Genomic DNA, 26,695 nt, shown 5'->3' on the forward strand with positions numbered 1-26,695 from the left:
CTTCACACTTAATGTAGTGAGGAAGCAAAAGTGTTTAATAGAGTAGGTGTATAGGAGCATTTAGTTGTATCTGATGAATAGGTCTACGTTCCAAAGGACACATATGTGTAGTTAACGTGTGTACGTATTCATGTTCAATCATCGCACCTGATTATCTTTGAATACCGCTCAGATCCTGAATCGGCAGGTAGGAAGTTGCAAATGATGCAGAATTATCGGAGACATTTTGATGTCATCATGTGAATGGAGGCGACGCGACCTGGCGTCTGAAAATGGACCGTTATGTAGTCACTTTTAATTGAACTACCAAAAATCACTTTCATTTTGTTGTGTGCCGATAAGCTGCTATTATGAACTATAACAATTTTATTTGGCCACCTGTGCTTATCTTCTTAAATAGTTTTTTTATAACATTAACGTTTTCGATACTACTTATGTATCATCATCAGATGTTAGTGCATTATGTTGACAATATGTAATGAAAACCTGGCCTCATGGTGTTTTATGAATTTACTATTTGGTTTCATATTACTTATCGTAATGACTTGTGAAGTTCTATGTGAGCTTGTTGGAATGGCTGTTTTGATCAATCCATTCAATCCATTCCAACAAGCTCACATAGAACTTCACAAGTCATATTTTATATAGTATTTTTAAACTGTTTAAACTTTATCTCATTGTATTTTACATCGTATCTTAATTGTATTTTATTGTGAACTAGAAACACTGACCTAGGCTAAGAAATCACAACTAACTACCACTATGTTAACTCTAACAAGGCCTAGACATTGCGATAAGTAATATGAAACCAAATAGTAAATTCATAAAACACCATGAGACTAGGTTTTCATTACATATTGTCAACACAATGCACCAACATCTGATGATGACACAAAAGTAGTATCGAAAACGTTAATGTTATAAAAAAACTATTTAAGAAGATAAGCACAGGTGGCCCAATAAAATTGTTATAGTTCATACTAAAAATGAGTTCTTTTTTTGTCACTCTTATTCTTGAATTTAAAATAAGCCACCATCAGTCATCATCATCATCATCATTAGCATAATCACCACTACCACGATCATCATTATCATCTTCCCCAACATCGTCATCACATCATTAAATTTTGCAGCATATACTGAACAAATTTTCATGTGAGAATTTCATTGTTACTGTACAGATGGACGAAACATGTAGAAGAATAATTATATGCAACGGGATCGTCCAGATGACTTAGCTATAGAAGACGAAACAACCATATCAGAAGACGGAAAAGAATGTTCTATTTTAAGAGAAGTTTAATTACAGTAGCGCTTAGGAAAATGAAGGATGGGAAAGCAACAGGGGTTGATGGAATTCCCATTGAATCAATGAAATACTTGGGTGAAGACAAGAAGGACATTTTATCATAATGCAATGAAATATATGAGAAAGGCGAATGGCCTGAAGATTTTACGGAGACAGTGTTGCTGCCAATATCGAAGAAAAATAATGCCAAGAAATGTAAGGAGTGCAGGACTACCAGCCTGATATCGCACTCAACGAAGATTCTCCTGCGAATACTGAATCGGCGTTTATATTCTAAGATGCAAGAACAAATGGAAGAAGAGCAGTTTGACTTCAGAGAGGGAAAAAGTACGAGAGATGCAATTGGAGTGCTGCGAACAATGTGCGAAAGATATCTCGAGAAGAATAAAAAATTGTATGTAGTATTTGTGGATATAGAAAAGGCGTTTGACAGAGTGGATTGCAATAAACTGATGGGGATACTGAAGAAAATTGGTGTGGATTGGAAAGAGAGAAGGCTGTTCTGTAATCTTTATATGAAACGTGTCAAAGTCAGGATAGGAGAAGAAATGTCAGAAGGAAGTGAAATAGGGAGAGGAGTACGACAAGGATACCCTTTATCATCTACTCTGTTCAACATATAGTTGGAGGAAGCATTGGAAATGTGAATATGGAGAAGAATGAAGCGTGTGAAATTGACTATCAGAATAAGAATGATGCTGAAACTGATCAAGAAGAGAGAAAAAACTGCCTACTGAAGGAAGCACTAGAAAGAATAATTGTAAACGGGATAAAAGTTCGGGGCAGAAGAAGATATTAGATGATAGGCGACATTAAGATATATCGATTACATGCGGAGACTAAGAAGAAGGCAGAAAATAGGACAGATTGAAGAATGCTGGGTTTGCAATGAAGAACTTACGAATTAATTAATTACTCAATTAAAGAGCTCCATTAATATATACCTTTGTTTTTTCTTCTCATTATACAAAATTAAATGTCACTTAATGTTGCAGAATATAAGTTGATTCAGGAAGAGAGGTGTTACGGTTGATAATACTGGCGATTCTAAGAAAAACCATTATAGGTCCACAAATATATGTCTTACTCTCAAGGGTTTAAAGAAACAACTATGTCCTGCTTGAAAATATCAGGCCTGAATCTCCTTTTCTTCCTCCGCACATTTCCTCATATTGATGCAGACGCAACCGAAAGACATTAGGTTATTTATTTATTTAATTTTTAATTTATTTATTCATTCATTATCTATCTATCTATCTATCTATCTATCTATCTATCTATCTATCTATCTATCTATCTATCTGTCTGTCTGTCTGTCTGTCTGTCTGTCTGTCTGTCTGTCTGTCTGTCTGTCTGTCTGTCTGTCTGTCTGTCTGTCTGTCTGTCTGTCTGTCTGTCTGTCTGTCTGTCTGTCTGTCTGTCTGTCTATCTATCTATCTATCTATCTATCTATCTATCTATCTATCTATCTATCTATCTATCTATCTATCTATCTATCTATCTATCTATCTATCTATCTATCTATCTATCTATCTATCTATCTTTCTACCTACCTACCTACCTACCTGTCTACCTGTCGATCCGTCGATCCGTCGATCCGTCGATCCGTCGATCCGTCCGTCCGTCCGTCCATCCATCCATCCATCCATCTATCTATCTATCTATCTATCTATCTATCTATCTATCTATCTATCTATCTATCTATCTATCTATCTATCTATCTATCTATCTATCTATCTATCTATCTATCTATCTATCTATCTATCTATCTATCTGTCTATCTGTCTGTCTGTCTGTCTGTCTGTCTGTCTGTCTGTCTGTCTGTCTGTCTGTCTGTCTGTCTGTCTGTCTGTCTGTCTGTCTGTCTGCCCTGCCCTGCCGGTATCGTTTCTTGGCCACCGAGGCCACCCGAACCTTAGATTGTTATTAGTGGCTTTGGCTAAAGAGCGAAGTGTACTGTAGGTACAGTCGCAAGGTTGCAATTGCTTGCACGCTCCAAATGTTTGTGATCATATTAAGGAATGTTCAAACCAACTCAAATTAGCAACACGGCATCTGGCTGCACCAGCTGCAAAATGCATCCGGAGAGACGGTAGTATTTTTTAACATATTAGGGGAGAGTAGCCATCGATGAACCGTTGCTTTCAATGGACCGTTTCCATATTCTTGGTCATATTGACTGCGTATGCGTGAAACGTCACCTCAAGGCTTCCCTCTCGCATATGTCACTCCTGAGTTGTCTTTGGTGGCGGCAGCAAACACGTGAGCTGAACAAGAAGCTCAGATGCGTTTTCGTTATTTTTACTGTAATTTTAAAATAATTTTAAGTACAGAGTAGATTGGCTTAATGACATTTGTGAATATGTAACTAAAAAGGAAGCAGACAGAACACTGCTTCTGTTTTAGTTACACATTCACAAATTTTGTATAACCTCTTCAGCTCTCTTGAAGTGTGATTAGGAAATGACGAAGTCGCTATGGATGGACCAGCTGGAGTTCTCATGAATGGACTACATTTCAAAATGGATCATTCACGGAAACCAATTTCCTTCAGGAAGCAATCAACCATCGAGGAATATATGATTCAGTGTATGTCTTGCAGGAAATGTGTGAATGAAGCTTGTTCAAATGTTAAGCGGAGTCAAAAGAAATACTTTGTGTGGGATGTTTATTGTTAGTAAAATAACATGTAATACAATCTTAGTTCTTCCCTGAAGGAGTAAAAACTCGTGCTCAGGGAGATATCTAAACACAAAGATAAACACAAACAAAGATAATTATTTGACACAAACTGGGTCAAGAAAAAAAAAATTACAGGAATAAATTAAATTTAAAAATACAATTTCAATTTTAACAATTTAAGTCATACAAATACATATACATATTAAATCAATATATATTCTTAAAAGATTAAATTCCTAACGCTATTTTTGAAATTTCTGATACTAAAATTTCCAAATTTGGGTATTTATCAATTATTTTATTGTATAACCTTGGAACAAATAGGTACCATGGCTCAGAGCTGTGCTTGTGAAACACTTTGGTTCCTTTACTCGTATAAAATCGGATCTTTTAATTCCATATTTATGATGATACAATTTGAATTTATTACGATTTTTATGAATGGAGATTAATAAGGCAATATAATAAATCTGTTTAATTTTCAAAACATTAAAATCAGTAACAAAAGCTCAGATGAGTAATCAATTGGTTTATTAAGGCATATTTTAATAATTCTTTTCTGAATAAGTATTAGTGGAGCGAGATTAGAAATACATGCATGTCCCCACCCTGAAATTCCATACTGGAGAATGGATTGAAATAAAGCTAAATACATGAGACGTAAAATATTAACTGATAAATATGACCGAAGTATAACAAAGATATAAATTGTAAATTGTGTGTCTTGAAAAGGAAGACTATTTTATCTACAGTATAAGAACACTCTCAGACTCCAGAATATAATTTTATACGTAAACTCACATCATTATATTAGTATCTTGTAATTTAAAGTTGTTTCCTAACATTTTTAACTACTGTATTAGCTAATTTGAAATAGACCAAAACTTTAAAATATTTAAAATGACAAGGACTGTCTTTTTCATGATTTTCAGTTAAAGAAAAACGATTACAATTGGATTAGAAGTAAGTTCAACATCCATTACTCGAATCTATGTTCCTTCATTATTATGATTTGTCATTTGTTGACATTATTTTGAGGTATTTGTTTAATTTATCTTTTGGTCCATTCGTGGGAACATGGTGGTCCATTCATAGAACACTGTCGCCTTCATTAAATTAATAGCCGAATTTTAAATGAGCTAATCTTTAAACATATACAGGGACATCATTTTATTTTTACTTCAATTTTTATTGTACCTGAGTTTTTGAATGTACTTCACTCCCACCCCTTCTAGTAAGGAAGTTCCAACTCCACACAGAACCAAGACCGCAGATAGTAAGCAGTACTGAGTTACTGAGTATAGTACGTTCCAGAAATATGTTCGCGTTTTCCAGTGACGAAAGAGCTTTCAATATTGAATCATATTTTCGCACAGGTACTGTCCGTTTGCTTACGTCGCATCCCGATTTCCCCCACCTGCTTCTGCTCGACCCTCTGTAATAGCTGGGCTGTCTTAGCTCTTTTCTGAAAACATTAATTCTCTTAGGAATTGGAAGTTTACGTAAAATTATACAGCTGTTTAATTTAACTTAAATAAAAGGTCCTCGTTAAGTAATTAACTGTCACGTGATTTCCTCCCTTTCTACAATCCTGCGGCATAATCACTTGGACGGACAGTAGATAGCATGTCTGAGTAATTTTATATTTTCGGGTCGGGCAGAAGTGAAGATTGAATTTACAGTACGTAGAGTAGGTACAGAATTATTTCAACATGAGTTACTAGTACGAAGGACGAAACTGGCAATTGGAATTAGATGCAATAGTCTATAGTGCGATAATACGCACAAAAGAACTGAAGCCTGTATCGAAATGAACGGCCACCATTTTCAAAATTGTGTTTAAATATTCATATTATGATTATTTTTCAATTTAACTTCTTTCTCTATATTGTACGCTAATGTGGTGTAGACAGTATAATATACACTGCATAATGAATACGTTCGCATGGATAACTCACTTCGTGAGTAAAAACACTTATTCTTAATACAGTACTGTACTTTGATTAAAGAAAAACCTAATGAAAATTATCAAACTCAAAATCGCGATATTTCCTAGTTTACGTAAATGGATTAACTACTTTTCTTCCTGCCTATACCTAGTAGAGTGATTTGTGTTTTACGCCAGTATCATCGAACTCCAGTCTTGGAGGGGGGAGCAAGCGTGTTTCCGGTTCTCTAAAGGTATAGAGAGGTTAATATTAAAAATGTTAGTAAAAATAAAATGATGTCCCTGTATAAATAAGATGTAGCATTGAAACTTTATTTTATCATTCCTTATTAGTAATGTAATTGCTCAAGCCTATGAACGGAATTTTAAGGCATTCCCTTTGTTAGATAAAGTAAGAAATCGTTAGGTGGTCCATTGATGGCTACTTTCCCCTGTGTAAAGAGAAATGAACATACTTACATACCTGTAACGACCCCTTAATTTACTTGCACTGCCCTTGTTTTCCATGATTTCTATTAATTTTCTAAAGAAAACCGTGGAGAATAAGACATATGCTTATAATGCTTACCAATCAGAATCGCCCATACTATCATCCCTCAACATACGGCCATTTCTTCCTGAATCGCTTTTTATATCCTTCGATACTTCACGAAAATACACGTTTTCAGTATTTCCATCACCTAAAAAGTTACTTTTGAAACATCTTGTATACATAAGCACGGTAGGCCTATAGGTTTGTATTGTTCTAATTTTTATATTTTCTGAGTTATAGCATGTTGAAACACATTTTTGAGTTACCCTGCTAACGTTTCATTTTCATCCTTTTGTAGGCTATCAAATAAACGTTACTGAAAATGAATACAACGAGGTAATCCACCGAGACAGGATACGAACCCACAACCGATCGCGGCCTCGGATCGTGAAGCTGTGCTTTTGACTGGCTGGAATAAATCTATTCGAACTGGCGACCTTTAAGTTAAAGAAACCGACAGAATAGCTCCACCTTTATAAAAGCAGGATGCTTAAGTATTTACAAGATTCAAATAAGAAACTTGAGTTCTCAGAATCAATTCTGAAATACGTTCTGCAGGCTTGTTTGCAAGGAGTTTTGTTGGATGTTTTCATATTCTTCTGATACGCTGTATAAAGTTTTAATGAATGCCGTACTCTGCACTTAAACGTAAAAAGAAGGGGGGATTTTGTTGAAATAAATGTACATTGGCTGCTTAAATATTTACTAGATTCAAGTAAGGAAGTCAAGGCAACTACAAACAGTCGACAGGTTCCAAAACGCAGTAAAGACATTGTAAAGCGGAGCGCTTTTATACAGTACAGTACGGAGCTTAGAATGCTGATAAAAAGAGACAAAAAGCAAGAGAAGAGCGCCTCAAGACCCTCCAGTCAAGAACGACGCAAAGAGTTCTTTGTGCCACTCAGTCACTGTTCGCAACAAAAACATTCTTGGTCACCAAGGTTAGAAAAATTATTTTTTTGACAGCGATACTATTGGACGATTTTTTCTTACCAAAATTAGCTCATACACTGATGTAGTAACATCCATGTTTTGTCTTCAGTGTGTTTTCAGGCCAGGAAATTTCCTCTTAAATTCTCAATTCCACAATTAGAAATATTCCATTAACACAAAATTATACAGGGCATTCACAAAGTCTCCGTACACTTAAAATTGAAATTGCAACACCATATACTCTGTTTGTTAGGTCGGCAACATATTACATCGGACATTCTGTCTGAACCGTTCTATGTGACAATGACAAATGTTCGATGGAGTATGCTTCAGCCTCATAAGAATGCGTGTAATCCCTGTCACATCGAATGGTCCGAGACAGAATATCCGATGCAGTATGCTGAAGCTTTTTAAGAATGCTTTAAATTACCGTTACATCGAACGGTCCGAGACAAAGCCGTCCTGTCTGAGACAGAATGTCCGTTGCAGTATGCTGCAGCCTCATAAGAATGCGTGTAATCCCTGTCACATCGAATGGTCCGAGACAGAATATCCGATGCAGTATGCTGAAGCTTTTTAACAATGCTTTAAATTACCGTTACATCGAACGGTCCGAGACAAAACCGTCCTGTCTGAGACAGAATGTCCGTTGCAGTATGCTGCAGCCTCATAAGAATGCGTGTAATCCCTGTCACATCGAATGGTCCGAGACAGAATATCCGATGCAGTATGCTGAAGCTTTTTAACAATGCTTTAAATTACCGTTACATCGAACGGTCCGAGACAAAACCGTCCTGTCTGAGACAGAATGTCCGTTGCAGTATGCTGCAGCCTCATAAGAATGCGTGTAATCCCTGTCACATCGAATGGTCCGAGACAGAATATCCGATGCAGTATGCTGAAGCTTTTTAACAATGCTTTAAATTACCGTTACATCGAACGGTCCGAGACAAAACCGTCCTGTCTGAGACAGAATGTCCGTTACAGTATGCTGCAGCCTCATAAGAATGCGTGTAATCCCTGTCACATCGAATGGTCCGAGACAGAATATCCGATGCACTATGCTGAAGCTTTTTAAGAATGCTTTAAATTACCGTTACATCGAACGGTCCGAGACAAAACCGTCCTGTCTGAGACAGAATGTCCGTTGCAGTATGCTGCAGCCTCATAACCAGAGACCGGAACTTTGGCAGAATGCTTTTTTAAATGTGTTAAATCTATCTTCATTTTGAAAGTAAATCTGCACGAATTATACCTTTGTGATTGAAACGTCACAGTTTTATGTTTCCCTTTTCTGCCTTTTTAAATATAAATGCCTAATTTACAAAATAAATGTTTTTTTTTGCCTTTATTTGATTATTTATCTATTATTTATTAATTCATTATTAAAAATTGCCTGCAGGTATATTTTAATTTATTTTTATAACCGCTACAATGAAAGTGACTTCACCGAATGTACAGTACATTATTGTCTTTCAGTCAGTTCATATTCTCTTTCCAACAATGAATGCTGCCGTGCAAAAATGTATAACAGTAAGCATTTTAATTATCGCTTGTGTTTATTTGACAAGGCAACAATGAGTGCGAGTCTAACGTTATTTTTCTTTCAGTTTTCATTGCGACGTTGCTGTAGCTAGCTAAATATTTCATATCGCAACATATCAGTACAACCAAACACAAAACTGTACTTTCCGAGGCTACTGGGAAGAAGATTTCTTTGCTTCCAACAATAATTGCAATATTGAGTCGAAAATCTCAATTTGCATTCGACTTATGTAAAGCTTTTCTTGCTGCCGAAATCCCTTTGTGGAAAGTGCAAGGTTGTGGATGTAGTGCAAGGTTTTTGTAATTGCCTTTTATTGCGTATATTAGCTATTTATAATGCCTTTTTGCCTGCCTATTTGAGCTATTTATGATGACTTTTTGATGCCTATTTTAATGATTCATAATGCCTGAACTTCCGGTCTCTGTTCATAACAATGCGTGTAATCGAATGGTCCGAGACAAAACAGTCATGTCTGAGACAGAATGTCCGATACGGTATGCTGCCGGTCTAACAGATAAACCACGTTCAATTTCACGGGCAACTTTGACTCGATCCTTCAACGATGAAATACTTCTCATTTCAGTGAACTTGTTTCTACATAGTTTCAGAAGAATTGAATCAAATACTGTGAAGGTAATCAGTGGTAGAATCCGAAGGCCATGTTTAACAGTTACAACCCTTAACAGCAACCTTTATCTCGCTAGAAATGCCCACATTTACTTTGATTCCATTTTAACTTTGGAAGACACAATGAAGTATACTATTAAGTTCTCAGAATTTATTTAATGCATTAAACTATTGCATTGTAAAATTATAATATTATACTTCAGCTTTGAAATCTGGTCTCTTAAAAGCTGTAACATTAAGTAAACGGGTGATCAGTACTTGGTACGTGGTTAGGGAGATGAATAATCCTTAAATGGAGATAAAATACATTTGTTTTGTTTTTTACATTAGTTCTAGAAAAATCACTATCTGATAGTATTTCTTAATAGCACAGGTCTTTCAGAGAGGTTTCGTTTTATGTGGGAGACGCCAGAGAAGATTGGATGGAAAACTCTAGTGCATCCTTCATAGGCCTACTATCCAGATTTCTCGCCATCGCATTAGCATAGTTTCGTTTTCCTGCAGAACTACAGGTACAGTGGACTCTCCTAAGTTCGACTGAACAGAATTGAAAGTTCAGTCCAATAAGTGTAGTGGGTGTGGCAAGTGAAATGAATACAAATTCTTATTTGTTATCCATCAACGAATACAGTACTGTACTTGCATTTCCTGCCCGCCCCGAGACTTGTGTATGCGCTTCTAGTACCACAGTGGGTTTCGACAGTTCCGTCTCACAAACCGCACCATTCTCAAATAGAAAAAGAAGAGTTCATTAATTTAAAATTAGTGATTAAATAAATGGATGTCCTAATCAATAAAATATCCTGTTTTCCTTTAACAGAAGTTTCACTACAAGACACAGAACCAATTCCCATTCAAATGGCAAACTCAATTCTTAATGCCCGTATAGCGGCGTGTCTAATTCTCCTACGTAAGCAGTCGAACTATAGAATGTCGAACTTGTTTTCTGTCGCACTTAAGAGCTTCCACTGTACCTCCATTTATGACACTTCCCTGAAATCGCGAACTTAGCGGCTTTTTCTGTTGCACCAAGCACAGTTACCTTAAAATCGGCCGCCGTTTCTACAGTAGTAACTGTAGTTTCTAAGAACTCTTTAATAGAAAAAAAGGACAAAGTGTATGAAGTATGTAAACCCACAGCACGATACCTGTACTGTTCCTATCTTTCCGCAGATAGCCATGACAAGGAATTCCTTTGGCCCTTAAAAATTTAATGTTGACAACCAGACATAGCTTAGTGAAGTTCTGACCCACTATATAGCATGTTAAAAACAACACCACATATGAAATTACGAAAATGTATATTTTGCACTTAATTTATGAAAACATTTTATGGTTTTCATTATCCGATTTCTTCGATTAACTGTTTAGTTCATCTCTTTCATTACCACTGATGATAGAGGTTCTACTGTGTAATAATTTGGAAATTGCTTTACAAATGTAGTACTATTACCTACTGCTGCTGCTGTTGTTGCTGCTACTACTACTACTAGTACTACTACTACTACTACTACTACTACTACTACTTCTACTACTACTACTTCTACTACTACTACTACTACTTCTACTACTACTACTACTACTACTACTACTACTTCTACTACTACTACTACTACTACTACTACTACTACTGCTACTGCTACTACTTCTACTAGTACTACTACTACTGCTACTACTGCTACTACTACTACTACTACTGCTACTACTACTACTACTACTACTACTACTACTGCTACTACTACTGCTACTACTACTACTACTGCTACTACTACTACTACTGCTACTGCTACTACTACTACTACTACTACTTCTACTACTACTACTACTACTACTGCTACTACTACAGGGACATCATTTTATTTTTACTTAATTTTTATTGTACCTGAGTTTTTTAATGTACTTCACTCCCACCCCCTCTACTAGTAAACTTCCAGCCGTTCTCTACACAGAACCAAGCGTATACAGTCAAAGTCGCCTTACGGTCATAGTAAACACAAACAGAATTGAGTTAGTAAGTAAAGTACGTTCCAGAAATATGTTCGCTTTCAATATTGAATCATATTCTCGCACAGGTACTGTCCCCGTTTGCCTATGTCGCATCCCGGTTTCCTCCCACCCTCTTCTGCCGTCCTTTTGTGGCTGGGCTGTCTTAGCTCTTTTCTGAAAACATTAATTTCTGTTAGGATTTTGAAGTCTACGTAATATTATATAACTGTTTAAAATAACTTAAATAAAAGGGCCACGTTAAGTAATTAACTGTCACGTGATTTCCCCCCCTTTCTACGACCCTGCGACAAAACCACTTGGACGGACAGGAGATAGTATGTCTGGATAATTTTATCTTTTCGGATCGGCCAGAAATGAAGATTGAATTTACAGTACGTAAGGTACTCTTTTATAGAGTAGGTACAGAATTATTACAACATGAGTTACTAGTACGAAGGACGAAACTGGTGATTGGAATTAGGTACAATAGTCTATGTGCGATAATATGCGAAAAATAACTGAAACCTCTATAGAAATGAACGGCCATCACTTTAAAATATGTGTTTAAATATCCATATTAAGATTATTTTTCAATTTAACTTCTTTCTCTACATTGTACGCTAATATGCTGTAGACAGTGTAATGTACATTGCATAATGAATACGTCCGCATGGAAAGTTCAGTTCGTGAGTAAAAACACACATTGTTAACACTGTACTGTATTTTGATTAAACAAAAACCTAATGACAATGATCAAACTCAAAATCGCGATATTTCCTAGTTTACATAAATGGATGAACTACTTTTCTTCCCTCCTATACCTAATAAAGTGATTTGTTTGTATATTATGCCAGTATCATCGAACTCCAGTCGTGGAAGGGGTTAGCAAACGGTGTTTCCGGTTCACAACCTTCATGCCAAGGTATAGGCAGGTTAATATTAGAAATGTTAGTAAAAATAAAATGATGTCCCTGTACTACCAAGACGTAGAAACTGAGTAATGAATTATCGTCTCTTGTGCCGCTCTTATGCCAAAGCTGTTCTTGATTTTAAAATTCGGCTATCTCTTGCTTCGGCCTCCATGGGAAAGGATGTTAATAAATGCAAGTAAAAGGGACGAAGAAGATGGCTTGAGAAGAGAAAATGGAAGGAGGGGTGAGGGTGGGCGTAGATGGGGTTGGTACGAACGAGAAACGAATTTATAAAAGGGAAGGCACGAAGAAACTTTCCCCTAGAGACTCGACGGGAAGAAGTGAGATTTTATGGAAATTCTTCTTCTTCCCCCTCTCCAACATCAGTACCACTGTACTCTGTGCGGAGAAGAACGGTATATTTACATGTTGTGTGTTTGATTGCTTTCGACATTGTTTTACTAAGTTCATGAAACACAGTAAGTTAATTAAGTATTAGCAATAATTTGTATATCCTTCAAGGCCGCTGGCGTAGTTAAGGCGGTAAAGAGTGTGCATGATGGCGCACGGGCGTGGCTTCGAGTCCCTCTTAGTCTAATTTACTTGGTTGGTTTTTTTCCGAGATTTTCTCCAGCTACAAGCTGAAATCAGGAATTCTCATGGAGAATTATAGAACTCATCCAGCCAAATACCATGCCGATATCACATACCCAGTACTATTAAAGAAGTGCCTATCTTAGTATTTAGTATTTATTTATTTAACCTGGTAGAGATAAGACCATCAGGCCTTCTCTGCCCCTCTACCAGGAGATTACAACTATAATATGAAGAATAAAATTACAATTAATATTAAATTTACAATTACAATAAAAATTAAAGTACGACAAGATTACCTGATTAATGAAAGCTAGACATTTTATCATAGAAGTTAAGAACAAAGAATATTTTTGTATTTACTGAATTACAAATTAAACCTAGAATAACAAAATTCTATAGTGATAAAATTACCATATATTGAGATATTTTGTGATAGATTAAGAGAACTATTTACAAGAAACCATGTCTGAACGAGTCTCAATTACTGACCAACTGCCTAGTAAGTTTGCGTTTGAATTCAATTTTATTTCGACAGTCCCTGATGCTAGCAGGTAACGAAATCCAGAGTCTTGGCAGGGCTATTGTGAAAGATGATGAGTATGAGGAGGTGCGATGGGATGTTATTGTTAGTATTGTTTCATGGCGAGAGCGTGTGTTCAGATTGTGGTGGGAAGAAAGGTAAGTGAAGCGACATGACAGGTACGAAGGAATAGAAGAGTTCAAGATTTCGAAGAGAAAGAGAAGTGAATGTAAATTTCTTGCCTTATCTAGTTTAAGCCAACTTGTTGCTTCCAGGGATGCAGTAATATTATCATATTTACGAACATTGCTTACAAAACGTACACACAAATTATGAGCACGTTAAAGTTTCGTTTTGTTGTCGCTGGAAAGGTCAGTCAGTAGAATGTCAACATAGTCAAAATAGGGAAATACAAGCGTCTGCACAAGGGACTTTTTTAAGCAAGAGGGGAGATGAACATTTATCCTTTTTAGCACATGGATAATAGAATATACGTTTCTGCAGGTTTCTGTGATTTGCATGTCCCAGTTGAGATTATTATCCATGTGACTGCGAATTTTTTTTTTTTTTACCGAAGAACTGATGCGATAAAGCGATTTAGCTAGGTCATAGCTGTTCCATGTACTAGGCCTATACTTCACTTGTTACGGTAGATTTTTTAGCACGGCAGCATCTGAGCACCGCAACGCCAGCTCAAAACACACAACTAAATAGACGTTCACTTGACATTCAATTCGAGTATTTGCATAGTGAATATGCAGACACGTATTTTGTTTATGGATTTCATGATGAGAATGCATTGACTGCTGTTGAGGAATACAGACGTCTTTTCCCAATGTAGCTATGGGGTTTTCCGTGTTTACTGAATGTTCTCTAAAACTGGTAAGCTACCAAGTGTTTCATTGAGATCGGAATGACAACGAGTCCGGTACCTGATATGAATTTACAATTCACGGAATCCATAAGAACGCAACCTTAGACATTTGTCTTGTGTACTTATTTTATTTTCTTACTCAATTTGTACTTCAACACAAAGATGCAATACTTTTAATAATGTATCGTATTACAATGTTCTAAAACGTAGACATGCGTCTATAATGCATCTCTCTTTTTAAAAGCTCGCCCATCAATAACTTCCCAACCGTTACATTTCGGACATAGACATATCGATGTAGATTAACCCAAACTATATTATCCTGAAGTATTTTACATCTCTCCTCAGGCACTCTGTATATTTATGTAATTTGACTATACAAAAGTAACATTTCATATAACATGTATTAGTACTATCCTTTACCGCGCGAAAAGCTTATTTTAGGGTCACAACGAAATTAAAAGATAGCTCGTTTTTATATTCAAAGATTTTCGTTAAACAATCCACATTACTGAAAAATTAGACGTTTTAAGGACAAGATGTTAAACTATTCGTACAATCGTTGTTAGTCTTAGATCGTACTTGCAAATATTTCTTTATTAATATTGACGACTATTTCTTTACGAATGTGTGATTCTGTATTGTTCTGTCGTTATACCATGCATTGAAACTACTTGAGTCAAGAAACAATTTTCATGCGCACCTTTCTCGAATTCAGTTACATTCAAGCAAAGTTTTCAAATTGCAACTGTATAGTAATAACTAGACAGTGGATGCGGGATTAATACATTTACTATATGTTACATTTTTTCATTCAGACCATTGGCTCAACACGTTTTAAACGTAAACAGACGACGTTAACATGCTACTGTATCTCCGTACAGTCAAAATGAAAAGAAAAATAACGTACTGTAGTAGTATAGCACATACCTTGCAAGTTCAGTCCTCGTCATCATTGATGCAATTACCAGCGTTGCAGTAAACGACGATATATTCTCGTTAAGTTGTCGAAGGTGAATCGCTATCGCTTAAACAGTTTTTGTATCGAGAGAATTTCTGAAGAAAAACTCTAAAATGGGGATCTTTAGAGGAATATTTGCACTGAGCATCATGTTGCACGTGTCGTTTAGACCCGCACAACTAAATGATGATGATGATGATGATGATGATGGTTCCTCAGATTTCATTTCAACACATTTCCTGTGCGATGTACTGTTGCAATGTTTCTCTATAGCCTGAGTTGTTCTGGTTTTTATTTCAATTTTACATACATTACACAAGATATTGTCTTCGTTAATACATAAAATGTCACTCTCATACTTCTTAATTGCATTTCGTATATCTGAGCGAATTTAACGTTTTGACTTCGACATTATGAATGGATCAGCACTACACTATTCAACTCGTACTAAATACTTGAGCAGGATAACACAACTGCACACATTGTGTTGCAATGTGGACCGGGGTTCATTCGTTTTGTACGCTGCTGTACTCGCCAGGTACACAAAAGACGGACGACGCGGCACGTGCCATATACTCCGATACGAAACAACTTCACTTTTCCTTAAGTCATCCCGCATCCACTGTCTAGTAATAGCATTTTTATTTTTCAAATTCCATAATAACACGTGTTAAAATGATACATTTTAAAACATTTTCCAAAGCAAGTCTGAACTCATGCTTGTAAATCTACAGCCTATTGTACGAATATCTTCTTCGTCTTCCCTTTTACAACATGAAATTAATTTCCTTTTCTAGAGATGAAATGCTGCTAACCGCTGGAATTCGTTAAAGACAAACAAACTAAACTTTATTTTTCAGGGTTCTCAGCCGGGGAAGTTAATTTGGATTGTTGCTTCCAAGCTTTCGATGACTAGCTCTACCATCTACTTCAGGGACATTTTCTTCAGGAATTCAATCTCTGAAGAAGATTTCGGAACTAGTCGTCGAAAGCTTTGAAGCAACAATTCAACTTATCTGGCTGAGAACTCGAGAAGAATGATTCGATATCCAACGCCGGGAAAGTCTCAAGTCTTCCTCTATTTTTCAGTTCCGTAGTCTGAAGTGGGGCATAGTTGAAGTCTGTATTTGGAATTTTCTGTCAACCTTAGACGATATGGACATGTGACGCGATTGTATTGTACTGCCTTGGGCACAGAGACAAGACGAATCTGCATTTATAGCGATACGCAACATAAAATTGTCAACGAAAAAATCGATGCATTAGACTGGAATCAAATCCCACCACAGTTCCACGCTGCAATAAAATACACCTTTACTTTTGCATTAACCACGGTCTAATAGAAAACGAATGGAAATAGAAAACAATAGATTAAGTTTTGAAATTTGTGTAATTACTTATTCTTGGCGAAAATTACTTATTTCAATCGATCAGAACACAAAATGGAACACTAACAGCGAAACATAACCTATATCATTCCATTTTTGTGTTCTGTCAAAAGATAAAAAGTCATTTTGTGACAATTTCAATAATATAACCTAAATTTCTACAGTTTTACTCACATCCCAGTAATAGCGATTGTTAGCTCTAATTTTTTAATATTATTTTGATTTGTTATTTTTCTAGATTTTTTTCACTTGTTTTGATATGTGATAAGTAGGGTTATATAGTTCTTGGAATATCATTTCGTTTACCGTGCGCCTATTTGTACAGAATATTCTCCCGAAGTTCTAAACTGATATTATTCACACATAATGTACTAGTGAATTTATTCAGAAATCATACTCCTTAAACATAGTTCTCACTAGAGACCTAATTCTTTAGGCTTTTATATTACATATCCCAAAGTTTTCTCTTAAGAAAGTGAACGAATTTATGCATTACATCTCTCCATGAGAATATTCCTTCATTCTGACATGTCTTTATAAATATCACCTCTCTCTCTCTCTCTCTCTCTCTCTCTCTCTCTCTCTCTCTCTCTCCCTCTCCCACTCTCTCCCCCCGTCAATCTTTAATTCATTCTTCAAAACACTGTTACCAATTCGTCCATTTCTTTTCGTCTTTCTTCTTCGTTTTTAATTTATCATTTTGTTATTCATATTCATTTGTTAGTTCGATTCTTCTCTCTTTCTTTTCTTTGTCCGATCGTTTATCCCTCTGTTCGTTTGTTCTCCGTTTGTTGTTCCAAATTAGAAACGTGTTAATATCTTCAATTTGATTAAATAAATTTATAGCCTATGTTTATGAATTAGTCAACCTATATTATATTTGTATTCTATAATTTTGAAATATATATTAGTCCTACTTTTCACGTGCGATATTATTCTTCTGTTGTTAATATTATATTATATAATTCCATCGCCGCTGTAATTATATTTTAGTTCCTATTTTATTTTACTTATTTATTTATATTATTATTATTTTTTATTTTAATATTATATCTGAACTGCGACCGAGCACGAGCGCTGCTCATTCGGTCTCAAATTTTGTTAATACTACTGTATCTTCTTTTTATATTGCTTGTATTATTTTATTTGTATTTCTCTTTGTTTGTTTTGTAATTATATTTCTTTATTCTGTATATTCTGTATATTCGTTCCTTGTTCGTTTGTCCGCTCGTTTGTTGCTCCGTTCGTTTGTTCCACCGTTCGTTTGTTATTTTGGTCGTTTGTTCTTCTGTTCATTGTTGCTCCGTTCGTTTGTTCTTCTGTTCATTGTTGCTCCGTTCGTTTGTTCTTCTGTTTGTTATTGCTCCGTTCGTTTGTTCCTCCTTTCGTTGTTCATCCGTTCGTTGTCCATTTGTTCGTTTGTTCCTACTTTCGTTTCTTCCTATGTACGTTTGTTTCTCCGTTCTTGTGTTCCCTTGTTTATTCCTCCGTTCATTTGCTTCCTCGTTCGTTCGTACGCTTGTTAGCTTGTTTGTTCATTCGCTTTCAAAAATTGCTACGATTGATCCTAAACTTTTTTCATTTGAGTTATATTTTTATTTTTGTTTTTGTACATTTTTGTTGTCACTAAATAAGTTTCGCTTTGTCCATTCTTACTTTTTTGCTTGTTCGAGTCCTCGTTTCTTCACTTCTTCTGGTTGCATGTTTCTTTGTTTTCAGTTAGATGGATTATATTTTATTTTTGGTTTGTTACTTCTTTTTTCATTCGTTCTGTTTTTCTCTTGTTAATTTGGTACTTAATTCATTTGTTCGTTTTTTCTTTTACTTCTCTACTCGTTCGCTCGTTCGATAATTCCTATGCTCTTTCATTTGTTGTGAGTTGAGACTAATTTCGGAATACTGTTTCATATGAAGAGAAAATATGAAGGGTTCAGAGCCATAGTGGCCAAGCGCCATTTATTAAAAACGGAGAAAATAAGGATCAAAGGTAAGTGAATACAATAGTTTAATGCAGATTGACGTATTATTTAATTAGTTTTAATGTGTATACTTTATATTACTAGCTATATGTTTCCTTTCAATTATGGTAATAACTTCATTTTAACCATTGTTTTCTACGGTTTTAGTAAATGACGCTTGGCCCACTATGGTTCTGAACCCTTCATATATTCCATGTCTTCTATTAATTATTATTTCTCCTATCTTAGACTCTTACTGTCCGTTTTTAAACCGAAACAAAAATAAAACATTCAAACCAACACAACTGCATGTTTATATAGTTCTCTTATCCATTTGTTTATTCAGTTACTACTTTGTGCTTAAAATTACAACACATCAACGCATTCATTCATTTATTCATTCATTCATTCATTCATTCATTCACTCATTCATTGATTCACTCGTTCATTGATTAATTAATTAATTCATTGGGTGATTCATTCATTCATTCATTCATTCATCTGCCTAATTATCTTTTCTATCTTCTAACAACTCTAGCATGTCACTCACTCATTGTTCTATTCATCCAATCACGTATTCATCGATACATTCGTGTATATATAGGTAATGATGAATTAATCAATTTATTCAATGAGTTCATGAGTCTTGTATATGCGCAGAGCTGCATTTATTTCCGTCATTCTCATCTTGAGCGTGCTATACATTGTAGGTAATCACATTCGTTGCGCATTGTTGAGCCGTCTTCACATAGAAGACTTAAACTGCTGTCACATTCCTTAAGCTATGGAACCTAGTTCAACTGCGAGTGACAAAATCACGTCAGACGTCAAGCGTGACGTCCACTACTGAGGGTCGGGCTGAGCTCTGTCAGCGAGCGACCTCGTTCGATGCCCGGCAGATACTGGTAACGTCTGCGACAGGCGGAACTGTTTGGTATGGGTTTCCTTCGACTACTTACATATCCTAGTAATTACTATTATGTCATTTTATCATCGTCCTCATAATAATTCATACTTACTTACTTACTTACTGGCTTTTAAGGAACCCGGAGGTTCATTGCCGCCCTCACATAAGCCCGCTATTGGTCCCTATCCTGAGCAACAGTAATCCAGTCTCTCTCATCATAACTTATCCCACCTCTCTCAAATCATTTTAATATTATCTTCCCATCTACGTCTCGGCCTCCCCAAAGGTCTTTTTCCCTCCGGCCGTCCAACTAACACTCTATATAATAATTCATAATTTACTGTATGTAGAAGTTGAAACATGTTTATTTAACGTATAACTTATGAGATCTGATAGTCTACAAAAAATGCAATGTTCATAACAAACGTGTTTTTGAGATGTGTACACTGTATACAATTTTTTTTTTTTTCATTTATAGTAAGCTTTGTAATAGTGAGTAAAGAGGAAACTATGTACCAAATGTTATGTCTCGCCCCTTAAAATATTACATTACAACTAGGGCAACGTAAAGCGAGAAATAAAATACACAAAATTCGACAAAAAAAACTACTACTTCGTGAAAGAAGTCGTTATTTAAATATGTAAATCGTGGAAAAAGTCGCTATTGAAATACGTAAGTAGTGAAAAAAAATTGTGTTTAAACATGTAAATCGTCAAGAAAAAGTATGAATTTCAATTCATTTAAATTGGTAATGAAACACTCAATTCTTTGCAGACTTCCTCGGTATTAATAAGGTCGGTTACACAGTTGACGAAGGAAAATGTCACATGAATATCAAAAACATTACACCTATATTCATTTGTACAGACACAGAAATAAAATTTGCGCCCCCTCAATTTCACAAGTTCCAATTATAACATACTGCGCATGCTCAGTAAGCACAGAGAAACAAATGTAAGTAGGAAAAAACGAAAGTAGAGACAAACAAACGAATGTACTTTCTAATAATACCTCCTTTTAACGTGGGAGTCATAGCAACTGGTTGTAAGGATTCACATTAATTGAGTTGTCTTCATTTGTTCTAAAACACAGACTTATAACCAGACAGTGGATGCGGGATGACTTATCGTTGAATGTAGGTTACATTTTTTTCATTCAGACCATTGGCTAAACAGGTTTTAAACGTAAACAGGCGACGTCAACATGCTACTGTATCTCCGTACAGTCAGAAGGAAAAGAAAAATGAATTACTGTAGCACATACCTCGTCATCATTAATGCAATTACCAGCGTTGCAGTAAACGACGATATATTCTCGTAAGTGTCGAAGCTGAATCGTCTTCGCCTATCGATTAAACAGTTTTTGTATCGAGAGAATTTCTGAAGAAAACTTCTAAAATGGGAATCACTCAATTTCTTTAGAAGAATATTTGCACTGAACATTATGTTGCACATGTCTTTGCAAAACATTTGGTTTAGACCCGCACTACAACTAAATGATGATGATGATGATGATGATGATGATGATGATGATGATGATGTAGATGGTTCCTCAGATTTAATTTCAACGCATTTCCTGGGCGATGTACTGTTGCAATGTTTCTCTATAGCCTGAGTTATTCTGGTTTTTATTTAAATTTTACGTACATTATACACGATATTGTCTTCGTTAATACATAAAGTGTCACTCCCATACTTCTTAATTATTGACTTCTGACTTCGTATCTCTGAGCGAATTGAATGTTTTGCCTTCGACATTATGAATGGATCAGCACAACACTACTGTATTTTACGCGTACTAAATACTTGAGCAGGATAACACAACTGCGCACATTGAGTTGCAATGTTACTATGAACGGACCGGGGTCCCTTCGTCCTGTACGTTTCTGTACACAAAAGACGGACGACGCGGCACGTGCCATATACTCTGATACGAAACAATTTCACTTTTCCTTAAGTCATCCCGCATACACTGTCTACTTCTAAGCTTTTACGTTATGCGTACAGAATGATTCTTACAGGACTGGACCCAATATCTAACCTACGATTCATAAAAAAAATTAAAGAAAAAGTTCCGAGCTTTGATACATTTTTACATACGAAGACATTATGTAATAGATTTTTTGCAGTTATTCGATTTCAATAATTGTTTTTTTTCGTCACAATGTAAATATTATAACAACGTCGATTAATTAAGAAAATTATACTTAAATCATATTGATCTTACCTTACCAGTGTATCGCCACATACATAGACCGTCTTGTTGGGTCGCCCACTTCAGTAGACCCCATGGAATCTGAAATAAAGCAGTACATACTTAATATATTTCTATTTATTTTTACACTAAATTGTTATTAAATATTTTAACTACTGTAAATTGGATGATGTTTGGATAAAGAAAGATAATTCATAAAAGGTGTTTTGATATAAATGAAAATTAAACTTTGAAATCTTATTGCAAGTAATTTTCTACACAAAGAAAACACATCATGTGTCAGTATTATTTTGTTTTTTTTACACGCCCACTTGTACAATTTAACTTGCGTATTCACTTGGTGAACAAAACTCTATTTGTACAAAAAAAAAAATGACAACTCCTTTTACCCGAACACCTTCGAAATATTCAACAACGGTTTCATAATATCAGTTTATCACAAGTACTATTTCGTATGTTAGCATCAATCATATTCACACATTAGTAAAGTTAATGTATTAACGCCGGAGATGTAAAATTTTAAAATAAATTATTAAAATGGGAAGACAAATTTTCTGTAATACCGAATACTCAAGCTGAATTCAATTTATTGATTAATGAATTTTCTAGATTCTTTGCGGAATCAATTTATCCACTTCCTGATCCAAACCACCCGACGATTACTGTAGATATTTTCAGTTAAGGAAGAAAAAGTGTTATCGTATGCATGGATCTTACAAAACTGTTCTAACCCGATACGAGCATCCACGAAAGATAGGAGGAAATGTAAACCTAATATCAGCATCAACTTGCACAAATTCTATATTATAATCAAGGGCGAAAGACGGTTGAAACGATCATATATGATAGGGGCGGTAATTTTTGTAAAAAGGAAACAGACAGTAAATGAAAGAACTGAGATGCTCATGATCATTATAATAGAATTTAATGACAGAAGATATACAGAAGATGTACCTACAATTTTTAACGATATTCATCTAAATTGACCACCTATTTTTCTGTCAACTGCGAGTAGAATAAAAGCAAAATTCAGAAAACATGTATATGTCTGAGATATAAAAAGATCATTTTCTGTTAATAACTTCTTGTTTTATGTTGATTTGATCAGTAAAACTTTTTCCATAATACAGAGACTAAAAAAAATACATCAACAATAAAATTATTACCATAGTAACCATAACCATAGTGCTTGTGTACAAAACAAATGAAATCTTATGTAAAAATATATTCTTTGAAGGTATATTAAAACATTTCTAACGAACTTATAACCATAAAACAGAAAATTAGAGTAATTCGCTTCGCACTGCTAGCTTGTATTTGCTACCCTGGAAAGCAAAGTTTGTACTCCAGCGAGTCGGAAGACGAATTTTTTTTGTGAACAAAGCCAATGTGAGGGTAGTTTGCTTCGAGAGTGTTCATTTATGTCCCGGACTGTCATAAACACTACCACTTATACTGTATATTAAAATAGAGCTTAAAATTTGAACTATTATCGTGACGGGTCGATGAATCTAAAAATCGACGGAAGAATCAGCATTTACTCACCGATAAAATAAAATAAATGTCCAAGGACTCACGAAGTATTGCAATTGGATTAGCATTAAATTGGACACACACACACACACACACACACACACACACACACACACACACACAAAACTACGTACAAAGGTAGAGATGTAGAGATACATAGACACAGATTCAAGAAGACACATAGAAACAAAGATACATACAGACACAACGAGAGGGACACAAAAAAAGACACAAGCTCAAAAACACAAAGAGAGGCAGACACAAAAGAGGGACAAAAGCACACAAAGCCACGCAAACACAAAAAGAGACAGACAAGCACAAAGACCAGAAACACAGTCAGAAAGAGAAAGACAGGCACAAAGAGAGACACAAGCACAAAGGCACACAAACACAGATAAAAATGAGAGAGACAGGCACAAAAAGAGACACAAGTACAAAGACACGCAAACACAAAAAGAGAGAGACAAGCACAAAGACCAGAAACACAGTCAGAAAGAGAAAGACAGGCACAAAGGGAGACACAAGCTTAAAGGCACACAAGCACAGATAAAAATGAGAGAGACAGGCACAAAAAGAGACACAAGTACAAAGACACGCAAACACAAAAAGAGAGAGACAAGCACAAAGACCAGAAACACAGTCAAAATGAGAAAGACAGGCACAAAGAGAGACACAAGCACAAAGGCACACAAACACAGATACAAAATGAGAGAGACAGACACAAAAAGAGACACAAGTACAAAGACACAAAAACACAGGCACAAAAAAGCGACATAAGCATAAAGACACAAAGAGATACACAGGCACAAAGTCACACAAACATATACACAAAGCTACACAAACACAGACATGAAGAGAGAAAAACAAAAAAACACAAACACAAAGACACAGACAGAGACAAGAAAGGCATAATCACAAAGACACAAACCCACACTCAAAGGAGAGACGAACATAAAAAAAGACAGCACAAAGAGACAAAAAACAGGAGCAGACACAGAAGAGACAACACACACAAAGAAGGAGACATACAAAAAGAGTCACTGAAATAGACACACAAACACAGACACAAACATAGACACAAAGAGACATGCAGACAAAAATAGACTAGTGGACACAGAGTCGTGTTGTGAGGAGTGGCATGGATTATACACAAAAAAGACATAAATGAGCAATAGAGATGACGAAGAATGCAGAAGTAAAGAAAACCAAATCCTTATATCCGTATATTATGATTCTTTCTTTTTTTTTTTTATATATACGTAAAAATATGGATGATTATGATTATGACGAAATCATATATTACTATGTTAACACGACGCTTGATTCTTCCAGTAGCAAAACTTCGAAACAAAAGGCTTCAGTTTTCGAAGTGTGTGGCGTGTGGCATATGTTTCAAAGTGAACTTTTTTTCAAACATATTTCTGATAGAGTTTGTAATCCCCTTTTAGCAAGAAGCTGACGTTTGAATGTAAGAGAACAGACTTTGAGTCACTTACGCTTTCTTGAACTAAACCTTCAACATCTCTTCGATATAGAAGAGAGAGCCAAAAGCATCTTCTTCTTCTTCTCTGCCGTCACTCTTTCCTGCTACTTCTTTAATACTTTCTGTCTCTGTCGCTCTCGCTTAATTCTGTTCTGAAAGGCTCCGAGATGGCAAAACGAACTCGATCCGACTTCTTACTCGGGAGCCCAATGGGATATTAGGAAGTGAGAGGTGGAAAAGGACGCGAAATTGAAGGGAAAAAGCTGCTCACTGTATGACAGTGGGCGTGCTTGCTATACCCCCTTGTCTTTTAGAAAATTACACCAGAAGAGATGGAAAAGTGAAAATCTCTCGTCTTCAACCACTCCCTCACCCCCTTCCTATCTCCTTAGTTAGGAAGGGAATGAAACTGGAAGATGATGGGGTGAGAGGGTGGAAGAGTGAAGGGGGAATAAGGGCAAAAAAGATGGCGGGTCTCTTCTTCTTCTTCCGTTGTGAGTAGCTTCCGAGGGTGAAGTAATTATTTCTGAATATGAGACAAAATTATTTTGTATCTTTCTCTTTTCTCTCCCTCTTGCAGGTCACTGGATGGTGCTGCAATACAATTCTGCTTTCTCTGGCGCAGCTACTGTCTGGGCTGAAGAGTACAATGTAAGTGTTGAACGTATTTACATTTTTTTATAAGATGTAATAAATTTATAAGGTAAAGAATATTTGTCTCGCAAATAATGGCACGATAAATTTAAAATATAATATAAAAGCGTGGGTATATTTTGAAACAAATGAAATCGAAACAAATTGTGTGAATTCTTCTTAGAGCCAGTTGCTATAGTTCCCTGTAAAAGGGAAGTAGAGAGTGATTCTTATAGAACCGAAACTATAAATTAGTTACAAAATAGAAACTACAACGGACATTGTCAAAATACGTACATTATCAACAAATGACAACAGTCCGCTATCAATTAAAAAAAAACAAAGAGAAAATTCCATTGAAAGACGTGTGTTTATTGTGTTTTACTGTAGAGTCACACGATATTTCCTTGAAACCCATCGGCTGTCCAGTATGGGGTTTGAAGGGCACCAATATAAAATACACGAATCTCAATTGCATCCAGTGAAATTGGGAGTTTGGAGCGCCGTATCTGGTTTAAGGATTATCGGGAAAATAATTTTTGGGGGGGGGGGATATGGTTGACGCTAATGCATACAAGAATATATTCATAGAGTCTGTGGAGCAACTTGATGACGTGGAAATAACACAGGGATATTCTTAGCAATATGGGGCGACTTGTCTTACATCCGAAGAATCAATGAAAACGATATACAGCTACGTTGACAACTGAATAATCTGTGATTGTCTGTGGCCACCACGTTCGCCCGATCTTACCAAACCTAATTTTTTTCTTGTGGAGCTGTCTTAAAGATAGGATTTTTCATGATAGGTACCAAACTCTGTAACAGCGGAACATCGTCTCTAGGGTAATCAGGAACTCTAATTGCGGGATGTCGCCACGACTAAAAAAAAAATGAAGCGCCGCGTCGAGATGTGTTCCTAGCGATCAGATGTGATGTTCCCATTGTTTTACATAAATCTATGTAAATCTACTGCGAATTTTTCTTTCATTTTTTTAATGAATTGAGGCATTGGCATGGGAAAGGTCGTAACTGCCAAAAATTCGAATTTTTAGGTTTTTCATTGAGAAGGTAGTAAATGGCCATGCCAATGGCACAGAGAAGGTAGTATGTCAGTATGTAATGAAACAAAGTTGGAAACGTAGTCACTAG

At 35.8% G+C, this 26,695-nt stretch overlaps 2 protein-coding genes across 6 annotated transcripts in view; one reads left to right on the plus strand and one right to left on the minus strand.

Moving 5' to 3' along the window:
* Nucleotides 1-26,695, plus strand: part of LOC138714796 (uncharacterized) — a 1,282,494-nt gene that overhangs the window by 438,323 nt on the left and 817,476 nt on the right. For all 3 annotated transcript variants that reach the window (XM_069846936.1, XM_069846933.1, XM_069846935.1), the window contains exon 3: nt 25,491-25,561. In XM_069846936.1, coding sequence (XP_069703037.1) covers nt 25,560-25,561 — 2 coding nt within the window. In that variant the 5' untranslated portion in view covers nt 25,491-25,559. The remainder of the gene's footprint in view (nt 1-25,490; nt 25,562-26,695) is intronic.
* LOC138714795 (uncharacterized) overlaps nt 1-26,695 on the minus strand; it is a 521,014-nt gene that overhangs the window by 240,415 nt on the left and 253,904 nt on the right. For all 3 annotated transcript variants that reach the window (XR_011336087.1, XM_069846931.1, XM_069846932.1), the window contains exon 2: nt 21,907-21,975. Coding sequence is in view for 2 of the 3 variants with exons in the window: in XM_069846931.1 (XP_069703032.1) it covers nt 21,907-21,975 (69 nt within the window). In the remaining variant the exon portion in view is untranslated. The remainder of the gene's footprint in view (nt 1-21,906; nt 21,976-26,695) is intronic.

Source organism: Periplaneta americana, chromosome 15, assembly GCF_040183065.1.
Source record: "Periplaneta americana isolate PAMFEO1 chromosome 15, P.americana_PAMFEO1_priV1, whole genome shotgun sequence".
NCBI lineage: Eukaryota > Metazoa > Arthropoda > Insecta > Blattodea > Blattidae > Periplaneta > Periplaneta americana.